Here is an 18859-nt window from a genome sequence, read left to right on the forward strand (position 1 = left end):
TGAGCTCATCATTTTGTTTCCCCAGTTCTTCCAGTTTACATGTAAGTAACCAACCCATCATACTCATATCTTCACTAAAATGTTCTATGGCAGCAACTATTTGACCACTCTAATCCTTACTTTCTATGAGAATCTAAATACAGGTGTCTGCAGACGATGATTTGGGAAAATGTTTTGCTACTGCATGCCACGAACTGAAAGTGTTCTCTGACATCAGGGTCATTAATAATTTCACATCTAATCAGGTCCAAGATCCAATTCCAGATAATATGGAACCACTCCATTTATTATCACTCAATTCTAACCAAGGGTGTCACTACAACAATGCTAAACATAGAACAATGGCACCACACAAAGATGACTAGGAACTTCAGCATACTGGATTTCTGCTACCATGCCACTTTCTTGTGCCCCCACACACAAACTCAAACACACATCTTACTCCCTCCACCCAAATATTAAATCAGGCATTTGTACTACCTAGGTTTTCAACAAAACAAGGCAAGGCTTGAACCACCTTGGAGGCCTCAGTTTTCTGTCCCACTTGCCTCACCACCCTTCTACTTCCTCTCATTAGATTTTCATTTATTCCTGCCCTCCTGCAGCATGTCCTTCTTCAAGCCCCTGGCCCTCTCTCTCAGGAACAGGGGGTAAGTGGAGAATTATGATATTGTTGACATTACTACAGGCTTGTTCCCTGGATAGACATCAACTCAAAGAAGAGCATTTGTCCATCCCAGGGTATTTTGTAGAAAAAAGGCTTAGAAAACTAACACTTGAATATTTGCTTTTCCTACAAAGGGAAATTTGAAGTGACACTGCTGGCAGCTGTGAAGTTAGCTCTGGGTGTTAAGCTAAAATGGAAGCCTTTGCATTCACCATGGGGCTGAGGAGAACTGGCAGTCAAAACTGGTTGGAAGGAGGCTTCTGAATCCATAAGACATATCACTTCCACCAAAGAGAAGTAATGTTTCCACTTCTCAGTTTGTAGATGGAATTTACAGAAGCTTTCATTCTGAGGGGGGTAAGGAACAAGTTATGGGAGGGCAGTTGACTGTCAGTCTTGCCTTGAAATCATTTAACTAACAGGTGTTCTCATGAGCCCCAAAATGTGTTCCGTGACATGACTTCCTCTGTCATGTCTCCAATGTCTGAAGCCTCCCCAGGCTCCCAAAGCTAGAGAAGTTTGAAAGAGGAGAGAATGAAAGAGACACAAGCCTAGGTTCTTGTAAGCACATTCTAGAGTATGGTACAAAGATTTCAGGGTCACCAGTCCCTTGGGCTATCAACTAAGTGGGTTTGGTGGCATAAACCTACCTGGAATCAAAGCTTCCTTTTGAATCTTTTCAGGTAGATTCCCTACATGGTTGAGTTTTGCTGTCATTTCAGCAGTTATCTCATCCTCTTTGCCCTTATCATTTAAATCAGATAACAAAAAGCCCTAATTAGTAGAGTGTTGGTGGACATAATAGAAATATTTTCATCTAAGCTCTGGAAATTAAAGGTAAAATTTGTCCTCAAAGTAGTTTTCTTATGTTGCCAGCATTTGGTCCTTTGTAACTGTGTATCCTTGGAAGGCAGGCTTGGTGTGCTCCAAACTTGTTTCCAGCTCTTGCTTAGTTCAGTGAGCTTAGATCTATCTCTAGAGTTCCTTTGGAGTCCAAGGATGCAAGATGTCTCTTATATTTCTTGTATTTCAAACATGACCTTTCTGAAAAGAGCACATTGTATTTTTAAAAAAAAAGTGATTCTACCCAGTTTTTGAGTGAACATTTTTCACGTTGAGGCAACCTCTCCACTGTAGTGCCCCACTCCTTCCTGAATTCAGTGCTGCCTGCTGTGTCCAAATTTAGGGCATGTGATGTCCAAAATTCAACTGCATTCTACACCAGGAGCAATATCTCCATGAGAGCTCAGCACTCCATAGGCTCTTGCTTTGGGGCTGTATTGCCTTTCCCTGGAAGAAAGGGCCCAGGATTTTCACAACCTGCATTCAGAATCCCACATCTCAGTCGGGACTCCTGATTTGAGAACAGAACACCAACTGAAAGTTTTCACCACTTGGACCTTGGAGCTCCTGGAAGCTGCGGGAGCTAGGGGACGTGCACAGATCAGAGGCATGAGACAGCTCCTTGCAAGCCAGGAACTGTGGGACTCCTCCCCTCCCCCACCTTTTCCTTCCTCTTCATTACATTGCTCTGCCAGGTCATTCCTCTCAAATTTCAGTGCCTCTTTCTTGTCTTTCTCTCAGAAATAGGAGCTCTCTTTGGCTCTTGTCACTTTGTTCTATTTGATCAAATTTCAAGTCTAATACTTTAACCAGGCCTTCATGTTTTAAACAGTTCCCTAGCCAAGGCTGAAGATCTCAGGGCATTTGGCTGCTTTAAAATGGTGAATATCTGTTCCAAGTCAGCCCTTGATGACATGTTTGAATTGGACAGAAGACCAGCCATGAAGCCAAGTGTCAATTATTCACATCACTGGGCCACCACCTAGTGCAGGGCCAAGCCAAGGACCAGGAAACACAGACTACCATGTTGACTCTACTTTCTCTTCTTTCAACTTTAGATTCTTTGTTTTGATGTAGATAATGATGTTTTCTAAGGGAGCAATTGCGTTTCTATCTTCCCAATACCTGTGTCATCTAGTTTCCTGTCTTTAATTTACTTTCTTATGTGTGTATTTGTTTATTTATGCTGACCTACAGGTCATCAAGTGAGATATTTTACTCAGGATTAAGGAAAGCATAAAAGACAGAGAAGCTTCCTAAAGACAACTAAAGTTTGTTCCCTTGGTTGGTTCTTCTTACAGGAAAGTATCTCAGATGGAAAGCAGGCAGAAACTGCTTTTGTGAAAGACTTTCATGTATCCTTTTTCTCAAGGGTGTCCATGGAAGGACAAGGGAAAAAAATCAAGCGTTGGTTACTACCCTATGTTGGGGAGAGGCACAGTTGAATATGAACCACAAATCAGGATGCCTCAGACTGGAGCCAGGACCCTTTAAGACCAAGCACCATTGTTACCTGGGTTGTTAAAGCATGGATTCCGTAATTAAATGTTAAATAATCTAAATATATGAAAGTCACTTAACAGTTCCAGGGTGATTTAGAGTAGAACAATGTTGTGTACTGCCAGAAACTTGTCTTACTAATCTCCAGATTCTCAAAAAGACATTCCCAAAATATTTTTTTAAAATTTAATGAGGTTATCTTATTTTTAAAAAAACAGACTAAGCACCATTATTACAAGGCAGCCATGTCCCTGACAGCAGTGATACAGACAATTCTGGAAAGCTCTTGAGAATTATCCCCTACTTTTGATAATTTTCCACCTGCTCCCCTCATACTCCCACCACAGAAAGATTCTTCACCTTTTCGTCGAGTCAGAACCCTTTACAATGTTGGTAGGAATGTAAAATGGTGCAGCCACTATGGAAAACAGTATGGAGATTCTTCAAAAAAGGAAGAATAAGACTCTGCCATATGATCCAGCTATTCCACTTCTAGGTATTTATCCAGAAAATACAAAACCAGTCATTGGAATAGATATATACACCCATACATACACCAAAGCATAATTTACAATAGCCAAGATATGGAAACAACCCAAGTGTCCATCAACAGGTGAATGTATAAAGAAGATGTGGCATACATACACAATGGAGTACTATTCAGCCTTAAAAAAAAGAAATTTTGCCATTTGCTACAACATGGATGGACTTCAGGGTATTATGCTAAATGAAATAAGTCAGGTAAATAAAGACAAATACCGTGTGATTTTACCCATAGGTGGAATTTTTAAAAAATTTAAATGAATGAACAAACCATACAAAAAGAAACACATAGGTACAGAGAACAGAGTAATGGTTGCCAGAGGGGACGGAGGAGGAGAGAGGGGAAGTGAGTAAAGTAAATTGTTATAAACAAACAAACGAAAATCCTAGCAGGAGAGAGAGCCAGGCAAGAAGCAAGGGGGCAGCTGCACTTCCCTGAAGGGTCTCTCCCAAGGTAGGTGGTTCCACTGGGCAGTGGACCCAAGACTCCACAGCCCACCAAAGCAACCAAAGCAGAGTCCACAGGGCAGCAGGTCCTCGGGGGAATACCAGCATAGACATGTTCCTCCTACAAGCTCAAGGTGTCCCTGGCCTGCACTATCAGGAAGAGCGGGATAAATTTCCACCTGAAGCTTCTTATAGCCCGCAGAGAACAGGGCAAGAGGGACCTCCTCGCCGGGACAAAATCTTACCCTGGCCTTAGAGGACAGATACCACAAAAGCTGGTTTTGAGGGACACGGCAAAGAAGGAAGCAACAGCAGCCCAGTGATCTTCAGTTGAGCTGTCTGCGAGTTACTCTCAAATGGTGTAGCAAATTATGTACATGGAGAGAGACTGAGAAAGTAAATGTGGGAAAATGTACATTTTGCTGAAGAATATATGCTGTTACTATTCTTGCAAATTTTCGTAGGTGTCAAAGTTTTGGTTTTTTTTTTTTTTTTTTTAGGAGTAATTCGTACTCAGGTCCCGAGTTCTCTTTAAATGGACCCTGAAAGTGAGACTGTAGGTATCTGAAATGAAGGAAGGCGTGGAGGCGAGGGGCTGCCCAGGATGCTCATCACACCTCCCCTCTCCCAGCCTGGGAGAAGCCTTGCACCTGGGGCCCACCTCACTGGCTTGAGGATTCAGTACAGAGATCTACTGCATCTGCACCTTGGGGCACATTACACTTGTGAGAAGGAAGTGAAGATTGCTGGGTGCTGAGATGCCACAAAGAAGAAGGGAGAAAAACCAACACAACAAAACCTAAATCTCCCTGACCGGGAATCGAACCCGGGCCGCGGCGGTGAAAGCGCCGAATCCTAACCACTAGACCACCAGGGAGCTGCTCGCATAAAGACTTGTAAATGATGGTAGGAAGCCTATAATGAGTATGTACTATCTCCCGCCCTCCTGTTCTGATTGCCGCACCTCCCTCCAAGGAACTGTACCCGAAGAACGTTCCCTCCCTGCTTTCTCCAAAAGAGGAGCCCCACGCGAAAGGCCGAGCGCTCTGCGGGACAGTGGACGCGCCCGCGAGGCCCGCCGGGGCCGCAAGTCCCGAGCGAGTTGCCCCGTCTGGGCCGCACCTCAGAACTGCCCTGGAGCCGCGCCTTTGCCAGGCGACCGCGTGTGGAGAGCAGGCCGCCGGGGAAGGGGCTGTAGAGACAGGAGGGGAGGCGCGCGGGATGAGACCCCGGGATCCCCAACACCATAAAAGACTCCCGGCGGATGCAGGATCCGGGACGGCTGGACGGAAAACGCTTTCAAACAAGGCTGCGCGCCCAGACCTGGATTCCGGGTCTTCCCCTCACTACCTGCGGCGCCTGCTGTTCTCCCGCTTTAGATGACGCCAACTCCAGGTCCTAAGGCTCCGACCAAGAGTTGTCTCTGACGCAGCGTTTTCCTCAGACCCCACATGCAGTTAGTTAGGACTTCGTGTTTGCATCTCTGTCCAGGTGGACTTTGGCCTACACAGTCTCTCCCTTTTGCGACTCTGGACTTGGGCAAACGATTCTCCTAATAAAGGCGGGGAAATCAGTGTAACGCTCGGCTCCCTCACCCTCAACCTCGGATGGGGGCGTTGGGCGACCCTTGCGCTTTTTCCTGGGCTGCGTCCCTCTTCCGGCCCGTCCTCGAGGCCAGGGCCGGGGCCGGGTGCCCTCAGCGTGCTCCTCTCGCCGGCTCTGGAGCCCCGCGCCTTCCCTTGCGGCTGCAGGGAGGCTCCAGGGGCCGCCTGATCGGGTTTGCGGGCCCCAGCGGCGCGGGTGTGTGTTTTTGGTCCCTCGAGAACCCGCTGTCCCTCCGCCCCTGTCGAGAAAAGGACGACCGCCCCCCCTCGTCCTGTCCACGTGGGACGGCAGCGCGCCGGACGCGACCGAAAGACGGCGAATCCGTTCCTCTGGCTGCGCGTGGGAGGTGAAAACTGGAACCTGGTGGGGAGGAAAAAGGGGGAAAATCTCATGAAATGTCCTGATCTAAAGCTATTTTCAAGTCCGCCTCTTTGGGGACTCAGCCCTCCAGCGCTGGCAAGGATGCTGCAGTCCGGTCGCACCCTCGACGGCACTTGGAGTCGACGCGGAACAAGGCAGAGCCCCGCGGCTTGGGGGTCAGTGCGCACGCTGCCCGCGCCTTCCTCGGGGTCGCAGCACTTGAACCTCACGTGTGAAGGAAACGCGATGACCGCCACAATAAGAAAGAAGGAAAACAAAGACTGGAGAAAATGACACGTGCTTCCCCAAACTTGTAAAGCTTTACTTTTAAAGGAAACCAGACAGAGAGACACAGACACACAGACAGACAACGTTGCATTAAAGTCTTTCAGCAAAAAGAAAGTTGTCGGCCTGCTGGCCGTGTGTGAGGTGAACACGAAACCCCCTCCAGACACCGGCTTTCTGGCAAAACCGCCTTTACCTCTTTGTCTTCCTAGGTTAAAATTCGCTCTCCATGACCTGTTGAACCGGAAAATTGTAAAAGGCAAATAAAAGACGTTTCAGACATTGTACAAGGCAAAACAAAACTGTTCCTCAAGAAGAATGTCAAGTACGATGAGGGAGGAATGAACAGCCGTGAGATCGGCGTGGACCGCGCCTGCGTCCTCCGCGGCTTTCTGCTGGGCCTGGTCTTCAAACGAAGTCAATACAGGCCGGGAAGCGCGGCTCGGCCTGCGTTGACGTTCGATGTTTTTCCAACAGCCAAACGACCTGAGACGTCAGCCTTTGCTACGGTTCCTGCTAAGCGTGAAAGTGTGATTAAAGTACTGGACTTCAACTAGATGACTAAAATAAGCCACAGCGGCAGGAACCTGAGGGAGACCCTTTGCCGGGAGACGCCTGAGAAGGGCTGCTACGAAAGGGCTTTCGAGGAAGGAGCAGAGGGGAGGGAGGGAGGGAGGGGAGGGAGGGAAGGGAGGGTCCTATGATTTGCAGGTGGAATCGAAGCATCGATCATTTCCCAGAGCCCAGAGCACTGACCGCCTGCGACGTGAAAAGGGCCACCGAGGCGCGCGTCCGCAGCCTTGGAGGGGTGGTGTCCACGCTGCTGGGATGCGAGGTCACCTGGGGCTCAGGTTCACCTAACCCCAGGCTCCTGGGGCTTCCGGGAGCTGGAGAGTCCGCGGGGGCGACCCCTGCATTCGGTGCATAGCTGTGTGTTGGATGCGGGATTGGGACGTGAAGCTCTGGGGGCCCCAGGGACCTCGCTTCGGGGGAGGCGAGGAACCCTAAACGATGGCCTCTCGGGAGCTGCAGTCTCCTTACCTGAGGGCTCGCCTGTGCTCCCAGGGTCCTTTGCTTTCGAAAATATTTGTGGCCAGTCGTGGCAAGAGATACAGTTCTTGAAAGTGTCCTTAAAAACCTGAGAAAGAGCTGTTTCCGTAGTGTAGTGGTTATCACGTTCGCCTAACACGCGAAAGGTCCCTGGTTCGAAACCAGGCGGAAACACGTCGATTCTTTTCTGAAACTAATATTCACGTTTAAAAACCGAAAAACGGGGCGAGTGGGATGGATTGAGGTAGCGCGTGCAGTTGTATTTTTATCCCCCCGAAATACAGGAGGAGTTCCCTTATTGCCTGAAAGCCTACTCAGCACTAGCAACCATCCCTCCTTTGTCTGCTCTGTGTCACTTTGAAGACAAGCCACAGACAGACCAAGAAGGGCACAGGACAAAGCCAAGTTAAGGTTGTCTTTACATTCGGAAATCCCCTCATCTTCTCACGTGGCGCCTAAATCTCCTCTACACGCTGACACGTATTTTGTCTCTGGAAACAAGAAGTTTATCCCTGTGAAGCTCACTTGCTTACCCCACCTCAGCACGCTTGCGGAACACGCTGATTTGTGTGACAGAACAAAAGTGACCGACCCAACTCCGCACCGGGTGCTCGACCCAAAGACACGTAGACGAATTTCAGGCTCCAGAATTGCAGCTGGTAGGGGCACGTAAAGGAGTCCTTACACGTGCCATTATCAGGAGAGCCCCTGTAGTGAGCTCAGAGATCAGGAAGTAGACGGAAACTCTCATCGGCCGCTTAGAGCCAAGTCAGCACCTGACACATAAGGAAACCGAGGTTCAGAAAGAGAGCATGACCTTGGCTCTGCCGCACACAGCGCTAAAGCTAGACCAGGATGGAACCCAGCCACTTACCTTGCGGCCTGGCCTCAGAGCCCAAAGCGTCACCCGGAACAGGAGAGGTGAAAGGTGATGAGCAGCGGTGCAAGGGCTGGGAACCTTTCACAGCTGCCTTCAGCCGCGGGCCGCTGGGAATCGCCTCCTTTTCTGCTGTGCCATTCTCAAAAATCTAACCTTACTCTTACAGTTTTCAACTGGAGAAGCCAAATTATGGAGGTTTGTTATGTCTGGTTGCCTGGTAGCTACAATTTGGCGTTTCACTGCTGGGGCCCGAATTCGATTCCAGGTCAGCAAAGCTCTAAATTGCGCTAAATCTTCCTCTTCCCGAACAGAGGTAGTTTGCCAGAAGGGCGATGCAAGACCTTCCTCAGAGTTCCTATCGCCAGGCACCCTCCATGTGGGGGAGGGGAAATGTGATGAACCACCAGGGCTTCTGCCCTCCACTCCACTCTTTTCTTCCTTTATTTCAGAAACCTAGTGTCTCATATATGGAGTTTTCATCCAAAGAGAACCTGGGACTTAACTTCGAAAAACTCATTAAGAAAACAAAAACATAAAACTTTTTAAATACACAAAAATTTTGAAACACTAACATTGTCTATTCTGTACCTAATCTCACAGTTAACATTTTCCCACACTTGCTTTCTCACTCTCTCTCCATATACATGATTTGCTACACCATTTGAGAGTAACTTACAGACATCTCAACTCATGATCACTGGTTAAGGCCACTGTTGCTCCTTTCCTTTGACATCTCCTTCAAAACCAGCTTCTGCAGGACCTGTTCTCCAAGGACAGGAGGAAGCTTTGTCTTCGTGAGGAGGCCCTTCTTGCCACTTCAGAAACCTGGAATCTGTTCTCTTTAGGCTGTAGAGGAGCTTTAGGTGATGTTTTATTCAGCTCTCCCCTGCACTGATGTTCGATGTTTTTCCAACAGCCAAATGACCTGAGACGTCAGCCTTTGCTACGGTTCCTGCTAAAGGTGAAAGTGTGATTAAAGTACTGGACTTCAACTAGACGACTAGAATAAGCCACAGCGCCAGGAACCTGAGGAAGCCCCTTTGCAGGAAAGGACACCGGAGAAGTGCTGCTGCGAAAGTGCTTGTGAAGAAGGAGCGCGCGGGTCAGGCGCACCAGAGCAGAGGGGAGGGAGGGAGGGGAGTGGGAGGGGAGAGGGAGGGAGGGAGGGAAGGAGGCAAGGGCGACTCCTATGGGTCCTGGGTGGATTCGAAGCACCGCTCATTTCCAAGAGCCGAGTGCACTGACCGCCGGCTCCGTGAAAAGGGCCACCAAGGCGCGGGTCTACAGCCCTGGAGGGGCGGTGTCCACGCTGCTGTGAGACTGGGTCGCCTGAGGTCTAGACGCACCTAACCCCCTGCTCCTGAGGCTTCAGGGAGCTGGGGAGTCTGCGGGGGGATCCCTGATCTCCGGCACTAGGCTGAGGAACTGGAGACCCTGCGTTGGATGTGGGAGCCTGAATCTAGACTGTGGGAGCCCCAGGGACCTTGCTTCGCGGGAGGTGAGGAACCCTAAGCTAACACCTCTCGGGAGCTTCAGTGTACTTGCCTGAGAGATCGCAGGTGCTCCCAGGATCGTTTTTTTTTTTGGTGGGCCAGTCGTGGCAAGACATAATACATTTCTTGGATTTTTGTTTGTTTGTTTGTTTTGTTTTGCGGTACGCGGGCCTCTCACTATTGTGGCCTCTCCGGTTGCGGAGCACAAGCTCCGGACGCGCAGGCTCAGCGACTATGGCTCACGGGCCCAGCGGCTCTGCGACATGTGGGATCCTCCCGGACCGGGGCACGAACCCGCTTTTTCTGCATCGGCAGGCGGACTCTCAACCACTGCGCCACCAGGGAAGCCCTTGGATGTCGTTTTTAAGCCTTCTTGTTCATGTGGTTTTCGTAGTGTAGTGGTTTTCACGTTCGCCTCACACGCGAACAGGTCCCCGGTTCGAAACCGATAAAAAACCACCTTTTTTTTTTCTTCCTGAAACTTACATTCTCGTTTAAAAACCAGAAAGGGGGTGAGTGGGATGGGTTGTGGCAGAATTTGTAGCTGCGTTTTTCTCTCCCCAAACCCAGGAGGAGTTCCGTTACCACATGAAGCCTACTCAGCACTAGGAGCCAGCCCTCCTTTCTCTCCTCTGAGTCACTTTGGAGACCAGACCACAGACATTCCAAGGAGGGCACAGGAGAAGGCCCACTTCAGGTTATCTTTAAATCTGGAAATCCCCTCAATTTCTCATCTGGTGCCTAAATCTCCTCTACATGCTGATACGTATTATGTCTCTGAAAACCAAGAAATGCATCCCTGTGAAGCAACCTTGGCTTTCCCTCACCCCAGCACACTTGCGAAACAATTTGATTTGAGTGCCAGAAGAAAAGAGGATGAATTCAACTCTGCACCAGGGGCTCGAGCCAGACACAAAGATGAAGAATTTCAGGCTCCACGAATTGAGCGGGTCGGGGAGGAAAAGGAGCCGGTAACGTGCCTTTATCAGGAGAGCCCCCAGAGCCACATCAGAGATCAGGAAGTAGACAGATCCACTCATCATCACCCACTGAGAACCAAGCCTGCCCCTGACTCATAAGGAAAGTGAGGTTCAGAAAGAGAGCATGACTTTGGCTCTGTTGTACACAGCGCTAAAGCTAGAGTAGGATGGAACCCAGCCTGTTACCTTGTGGCCTGGCCTCAGAGCCCAAAGCGTCGCCCAGGCGGGGAGTGGTGAAGCGTGATGAGCTGCATTCAGACCTGGGCTCTGGGAATCGCCTTTTTTCTGCTCTCTGCATCTCTAAAATCTAATTTTTACTGGGGTAGACAGCCTATCTCCACTTTACTTAGTTATTCTGGGGTTTTATCTTGTTTCTTCATTTGGAACATATTCCTCTGTCACCTCATTTTGCCTAATGTACTTTTTTTATTTCTATGTGTCTGGTAGGTTGGTTACATTTCCTGGTCTTGGAGAAGTGACCATTTGTAGGCGACTTCCTGTGAGTACCAGCCACCCACTACCTTCTCATCACCAGATCTATATGCTCTAGGGGTGCCCTGTATGTGGGCTGCATGGGTCTTTCTGTTGTGCCTGGCTGACCACAGTGCATGGTCTGGTAGGATTAGTTGGTCCCCGTCTCTTTGGTTGTCAGGCCCTGCCTTGTTTGGAATCTGCAGCCGCTACTTGGCACTGCCGGGTCAAGAGGCAACTGGCTGTGGAACCCCCGTGGGGGGGGGGCGGGGGCTAGTGCTGTCTCACTGGTGGGTGAAGCCAGGTGCTAGGGCTACTGCTAGTGCTGGCCCACTGGTGGGCAGAGCGGGGTCCTGGGGTTTGGCTGCAAGGCCCAGGAGTCCCAGAGCTGGTGTCAGACTGCTGGTGGGTGGGGCTGGTTCCCGACACAGCTGACTGTGGGGGTTCCGGGTATCCCGATACTTGTGTTGGCCTGCTAGTGGGCGGGACCAGGGTCCAGCCAGTCCCAGGGCTGGTGAAAACATGGGACATTTTAAAGAAAAGTAATAACCTTGGATTGTTATTATTTGGATGGTTATAAACCTTGGGTTTATAACATATGCAAAGTAAAATGCATGGCAACAAAAGTGTAAAGGCAGGCAGGGGAGAAATGTGAACTGGTATGACTTCACTTGAAGGCAGACTGTGGTAAGTTACAGATGTCTGCTCTAAAGCCTGAAGCAATCGCTGAAATAACAAGAGTTATAGCTAGTAGGTCAACAAAGGCAAGAAAATGGAATCATATACAAAACTATGTAGAATCTATGATAGAGCAATTGCTCTTCTGGCTTTCTACCCTATGGACATGTGTACAAGAATGATGACTGCAGCATTACATGTAATAATAAAAGCATAGAACCAAATTAATTTCAAAGTATATGCAAAGGAGTAAATAAATACTATACAGACAATGGAAGAAACTTCATTGATTACAGGAATTCACAGGGTAGTGATGAGTCTACTCTTGAGGATTTTTCAATTCCCAGTAACCTGTTTTCCTCCTGAGTTCCTCTCGGAGGATCGATGATGATCTGGGCTTAGTTAGATCCTCCTGTTGTGCACAAAATACAGGGTACAGGAACATAGTAGTGGAGGAGCCTGTCTCGGCCTTTGAGGGAGAAGGTGTATAGAAAAGGGAGGACCCCGAATCCTCTGCATTATAGATGCCGGAGAGATGCGTCCCTGAGTAGGCTTAGAACCACCAACCTTTCAGTTAACAGCCGAACGCGCTAACCGGTTGCACCACAGAGATACCCATACTCCACTTTTCCTCTCTCCTCCCTCACCTCATCCCCAGCGAGAGCAAGCACGCCTTCCACTCTATGCCGAGGCACCCGCCTTTAGCAGTGCAGTCGTACCTGCTCAAAGGAGTCCGGGAAAACCGGAGAAACCCGTGGGAAAGCCGTGCGTCGGGCGATTCCGAAGGCAGAACGGCAGCCGAGCGTCCCCGCCGCGCCTTGCTCCACACCCGCCGCAGATGCCAGCGCCCCGGAAACGCCCGGGGCCACGAGCCCCCAGGCCTGAGCCGAGTGGGGAAGCTGAATGCCGGGTGGGCTCCGTGACGGCTCCCCGTTTGCTCCGCCTTCACCCGACCATCTGCCCCGCAGGTTTAGTAGGTGTGCTTGGTGTGGCTGCATCGGGAAAAAGATCAGGTCAAAAGAGGAAACGTGAAAAGGAGCGAAAGCAAGCAGAGGCATGGATGAGACAGCGAGACCTCCCAGGAAGCCTGTGAGGAGGCTCGGGCCAGATCCTGAGAAATAAAAATTGCTTTTATTAAGTAGCAGAATGGGGAGGGAGAATCGGAGAAGAGCATGAAAGAGGGAAAAGCACGAACATCTGTAGGTGTCCAAGAATAAAACAGCAAAAGCAGTGTGGATATATTTACCTTCAAAAAATTACGGGAAGTGCAGTGACTGCCAGCCTGCCTGTGGCGCATCATGACCGTATGGTGGTTAATACTATGTGGTGGCCGCAGTAATCTCGGTTCAAATCCGAGCTATAGTAGGATGGTGTCTGTGACTGGTCTCTCGGTTTGCTTTTTTTTTTTAAACATCTTTATTGGATTATAATTGATTTACAGTGGTGTGTTAGTTTCTGCTCGGTTTGCCTTTAATGCCAGCACCAGCTACGCCCCTTAAGAAGCAGTCAGAGAGCAGAGTATACCGCCGGCCACACAGCGCGATGCGGTCAGAGGAGGAGTAAATCCCACGGTGCACAAACCTGCGGGTGGCGTTGTCTCACCTCTGAACAGAAAATGTCTCTAAGGGTGGAATACAGCCTCTCAAGGAGGCTTGTCTGTACGTTCCGCTAATTAAACAGTGCCGTCATTACCGGTTTTCTGGTAAAGATCATTCAAGTATCAGTGTTGGGTTTTTTTCTAAACGAAAACGAGGTTTTAATGAGTTTACAGTAAAATGCAAGCTAGTTGTCATCATCTACACCAGCTTGTCTCCATCCATCATCCACTAATTTTTATGGGAAAAGTAAATCATTGAGCTACAGTTCACATAGAGTTAAAAGCACAAATCTTTAAAGCATAGTTTTTTGAATTTTAGCAAATGTAACTATTACCCAGATCAAGTTATAGAATATTGCCATCATCCCAGAAATGTCCGCTGAGCCTCTTTCCAGGCAATTCCTACCTTCTCTCTCTTAGTTGATTACTAGTGTGAGGTCTATTGCCGAAATTACTATTGCCTGCTATTGAAATTCAAATGAACGAATGTATTTTTTTTGTATCTGGCTTTTTAAATACAACATTATGTTCATTAAACATAACTATATTATCGTGTATATCACTTCTTAATTTTGGTATTGTCGAAGTAATTTTGGCGTTATTTGTTGTTATTTGATGAATATTCTTGGTGTTTTGATGAATATTGTATACCAATCTTTTTGTATACTTGTGCATTCATAGAAGTACTGCGACTGCTGGGTCATGGAGTAGGAACAAGATTAACTTCATTAGAAACTGACAAATAATACTCTAGAATGGTTTCAAACCAGTAACTATGGTTGGAATTTCTCTGCATTCTTGTCAGCATTTGGTGTAGTAATTCTTTTAGATATAGCCATGCTGGAGGGTGTGTAATGATATCTCCGTATAGTACTAATGTGCATTTCCCTAATGAATAAAAATGTCAAGAATATTTTCTTATAACTTTTGGTCATTAAGATATCTTCCTTTGTGATCCAGGACGACCTTGGCTTGGCCTTCCCAGGAAAAGGAAGCAGCGTCGGGTGGTCAGTCGCTGTGCAGGTGGATCCTCCCGAGGCGTCTCTCCGAGACAGAGACCCAGACTCGGGGTGTTTGGAGCGGCGACACGTGCAGATCAATGACTGGCACGGCATCAGCGCCCCCTTCCGGCCTCCCAGGCCTTTGCCGTCTCCACGCACTCCTCAGTTAAGCAAGGGCAGAGAACTGTCAGTTGAGACAGCGCAATGGCTGCGGGTTGGTCTGTTTGGAGCCGCTGCTGAAAGGTGGTCGGTGTTGTGAGCTGTGCAGTGAGTTCTCCTGTATGTGTGTGTGTGTGTGTGTGTTGGGGGGAGATTGGGGAGGAGATGTGGGAGGAGAGGTCTTCTCTTGAATTCCTTTGAGGAAAGCGGTTTAGAAAAACAGCGTGGGGCGGGTGGAAGGGAGGGTGGCGACCCTGAGTGAACCTTGGAGGGGTGGGAGGCTGCACTGTGCCTGCGGGGTATGTGCCCCTAGTTACCTGGCAGGAAAGATGCCATGATCATGATGGTGGCTTTCCCAGCGCGACGCTTGTCCATTGCACTCAGGTAGTGCTGACTTTAGAGATTTCCCCAAATGTGGGAAACTTGACCTCGGAATTTGTGCTAGTAGGGGTATGTATTTGCGCTCTCCGCTATCTCTCTGTGTATGGCAGGGGAGTTCTCTTCCGTGGTGCCTCACTGCACTCTACTGGCTCAGGCCCAGGGCGAGAGGCTCCCTACACCCAGGGCTCCAACCCACATCTTCCTGGCTTTCCTATTCCGGGACCAAAGTGTATGGATGGGCCCTGCTACTTGCTTCAGGCCTCCTGTCTGCAGGCTTGCCGGCAGGCATCTGCAAGAGAAAGGCCACATGGCGGAGGTGGTGGGGAAGCGTGGGAGAAGTCACCCAAAGGCCTCGAGCTCCACAGTCCCTTTGGGGCCAGATCGGCACCCCTTCCAGTGACATGGAGGTCGGAGGCCTGCCTTCGCAAGGAGGCTCCGGGGGCCAGAGCGCTGTATCCCTGCCCCGGGTTAGCCAACTCTTTTGGTCTCTCACCCGGCTTTCCCTTCTCCTTCCTCCCGTTCCACCCCAGCAGCGTTCTTGGGGACAATAAGCTGTACCCTATCACCCCCTAACCCACGCGTAATGACCCAGTCCCTTCTCCAGTGCTTATGAAGAGAGCTGAATCAACGTTTTCTAACAACGGGAGGAGAGAGAACCTGCGGCGACAGGAGGCAACCCGTTCTTATGCTGGTTCTTTTGGCACAGCCCATTGAGGTGCCCGGCTCAGGAGCCTGGAATCGTCCCTCCTGCTTGAGGGACCTGGGTCGCACGCGGCCCACGGAACCGGCCAAGTTGGCGTCTCTCCCACTGCCTCTCAGGGAACAGCAGGAAATCCTGCGGGGTCCACTCTTACCCAGAAGAGACACCCGGGAAATGATCCATTAGAAGCCCGGACCCTGCTCGATAGACCACTTCGGAGCGACGCTTCTGTCGGCCGGTTCTTGAGAGGAGAAATCATTTAGGACAAGGCGTTCTTCAGTGTCTTGTCTCAGACAAGAGTGAAGCAGGGTGATTCTTCCAAGAAGCTGGCAGTCCTGATACCTGTGGTCTCAGAGAGGCTTGTGGGGCAAGAGCGCCCTCTCTCGACCAGGGTTATCCAGCTGTTTCGGCCTCCACCTCTTCCTCCTCTTCTCCTTCCCCTGTCGTTTTCTATCTTGGTGTTCCTTGAGTGCTTATCTTCCTTTTGTGCCTCGGAACCTCTCACCCTCTACCATGGATTACACATTTTCCTGGGTTGTTCTGAGCTTCAAATAAGGAAATGTATGTAAGAGTGCCACAAATGCTCAAAAATTTTGATCTCATTATTTTATCAGTAACATCATCTGAATCATCAGGATTGTCTAACTCCCTTTTTAACAATTGCATTTTAATTGTCTGAATATATTAATGCACATTTAAACACCATATAATTTTTGAATAATAAATTGCTTCTGATATTTTAGTATCAAAAATAATGCTGTAGGGCTTCCCTGTGTCGCAGTGGTTAAGAATCCTCTTGCCAATTCAGGGGACACGGGTTCGAGCCCTGGTCCGTGAAGATTCCACATGCCGCGGAGCAACTAAGCCCGTCTGCCACAACTACTGAGCCTGCGCTCTAACGCCTGTGAGCCACAACTGCTGAAGCCCGCGCACCTAGAGCCCGCACTCAGCAACGAAGACCCAACGCAGCCAAAAATAAATAGATGAAATAAATAAATTCATATAAAAATAATGCTGTAGAAAGTTCTTACTTGTAAATCCTTGGCAATTCTGTAGGATAGACACTGTCCTTTTTTCCACCCTGTAGCCAACCTGTCAGTGTTAAATACCTTTAACAAAAATTTTACAACAATCAAACGTTTGGGGCCAATTGCCTTCGCTTGTTACCGTCTCAGTTCAAGGACTCTAGGTAATTGGCACAATACCCTGGATTAGCTAAAATGGAGAATTTTTTCTCACTCTCTTCTGTTTTGTCTCCTTTCTTCAGTTCTTAGGTAACAACATCCTAATAAAATGGTTGGCAACAACAACACAAGTATATCACTGTATCTTGGGGAAAGTTAGTGCTTTCCTTGTTCATATGCTTGTCTACCCAATTTGTGCTTGGAGCCAAGGAAGAAGAGATCTGCCATGGGCTCCACTCTTGCATCTTCTGGCTGTGCCTTCTTCCATTAGGCAAGGATCATGTGGACCCAAGAGGACATTCCCACATGGTGCCCATGTCCTCCCTTGCCCATAGGGCTGTCAAATGTGTAACGAATCCCAGAGTCCCTTGCCCAAGTGTCTTTTAGCTCATGTATAGAGACTGTGGGTCTTTCTTCCTCGCACTGTCAAATTGAGGGCAAAATGTACTTTTGTTTGTTTGTACTCAAACCTAGGGCTTGTGGGCAATGTGACATCAAGAGACCACTTTTTAGGGAGAGCTAATGGATGTAGCATGGATGTATTGGAGGTGCAGGACACAATCTGGTTCCAGCAGGCCAGTAGGCAAGTGGTGATGGATGTTCTCACCATGCTTCCTTTTTCTGGTGTGTCACTCCAAAAAGTATAGGAATTCTAAAATCCTATACATTCAGGTGATTATAAACGTATAGTTTTCAAAGTAAGAGAATACAATCTATTTCAGTTTCAACTGAGAGATTTTTTTTTAAAAGCTTGATCAGTAGCTTTAAAAAAGATAGACCCATGGTAGATGCCAAGCTTGTCACTAACATTTGCAGGTGCCAGTGCAAAAAATAAAAGGAGAGGCATCAAAGCTCCTTACACTCTGAGTTTGGAGTGCCGAGATAGCTTCTTTCATATTCTGTTCCAGGGGGCCTTGAGTACAGGAAACATGGAAGTCAAGTTTTAGTCCCAGACTAACTTGAGAAGTCATATAGGAGGTCCTCACTACATTAAGCTGGGACCCCAAAGTCTTAAGCCCTCAGGGGTAAGGGTCATCTGATCTAGTCCTGTCCCTTCAAATCCCAGAGCTCTTTGGTCAAGGCAGCCTTGGTGCCACAAACAGTATAAAGAAAAATAAAGTTTTAAAAGTTCATGAGAAATCATGGCCACAGACTTGACCTCTAGCAGATTTAGCCTTGGGTACCCAGAGCCTGGGTAGTCTGAGAAACCATAAGACAGCAACTTGGTGTGTTGTTTCCCAGCTGGTAACAAACCTCAAGAGCCTATTAGAGGAGAACATATTCAGAGGAAAATATATTCATTCTAGGGCTGTAGAGGTGTCTACAAATAACATTTCAAGAGAATCAACTAGTATCTAGAATTCAGTTATAAAATATAAGAACAAAATCTCATGTATTTGGAATTTTAGAAACACTTCTACCAATCCTTGTATCAAAGCAGATGTGAAAATTAGAAAATATTCTGTATCAAACAAAACTGAAAATACTATGTATATGCAGAAGGTGCAGCTAAGCCAGTCTTTAGAGGACAATACACAGATTTAAATGTAAATTATGAAATTTAAGGCTGATTTCTGAAGAGCTAAACCTCCATCTCATAAAGTTACAAAAAGAATAATGACAACAACAAAAGCAGATAGGAGCAGAAATTATATATAAAACCAGGAATTTTCAAATTAGAAATAAATATACAGAAGAAAAAGTATAAATGGCTTTTTATAAAGACTGGCTGGCTCTTTGAAAAGACTGCTAAAACTGTTAAGAGAGAAGAAGGAAGTCATTGCTGCTGAACCTGTAGACATAGGGGAACAATAAATGAATCTCATAAACACATATATGCCAACAAATTAAAAAGTTGAGAGGAACTGAACATATTCCAATAATGATTCTGGGGGGAAATGAGCTAGTCCTACAAGCATTAAATTTTTTAAAATCAGAATTTAAAAATCTTCCTGCAAAGAGAGCTTCAGAACGAAAAAAGATCATTAGAAGAAATGATTCCCGAGCAAATAAATTCCAAAAGTATTAAAAGATG

The 18859-nt window shown here is 47.9% G+C and overlaps 1 protein-coding gene and 3 non-coding genes across 4 annotated transcripts; 3 read left to right on the forward strand and 1 right to left on the reverse strand.

Moving 5' to 3' along the window:
• Positions 1–4805: 4805 nt before the first annotated feature.
• On the reverse strand, positions 4806–4877 carry TRNAE-UUC. The gene has a single exon. It is a non-coding gene; the product is annotated as a tRNA-Glu (tRNA).
• Positions 4878–7401: 2524 nt separating this feature from the next.
• TRNAV-AAC lies at positions 7402–7474 on the forward strand. Its single transcript has one exon. It is a non-coding gene; the product is annotated as a tRNA-Val (tRNA).
• Positions 7475–9457: 1983 nt separating this feature from the next.
• On the forward strand, positions 9458–14502 carry LOC116762926. The gene is made up of 5 exons (XM_032650560.1): positions 9458–9678; positions 10244–10370; positions 11101–11152; positions 12461–12779; positions 14360–14502. Exons 1-5 carry the CDS (start codon positions 9624–9626, stop codon positions 14500–14502), a joined length of 696 nt encoding a protein of 231 aa, XP_032506451.1. The 5' UTR covers positions 9458–9623.
• A 366-nt stretch (positions 14503–14868) lies between these two features.
• LOC116745586 lies at positions 14869–15030 on the forward strand. The gene has a single exon (XR_004347490.1). It is a non-coding gene; the product is annotated as a U1 spliceosomal RNA (small nuclear RNA).
• Positions 15031–18859: the final 3829 nt, after the last annotated feature.

Source organism: Phocoena sinus, chromosome 1 (assembly GCF_008692025.1).
Source record: "Phocoena sinus isolate mPhoSin1 chromosome 1, mPhoSin1.pri, whole genome shotgun sequence".
NCBI lineage: Eukaryota > Metazoa > Chordata > Mammalia > Artiodactyla > Phocoenidae > Phocoena > Phocoena sinus.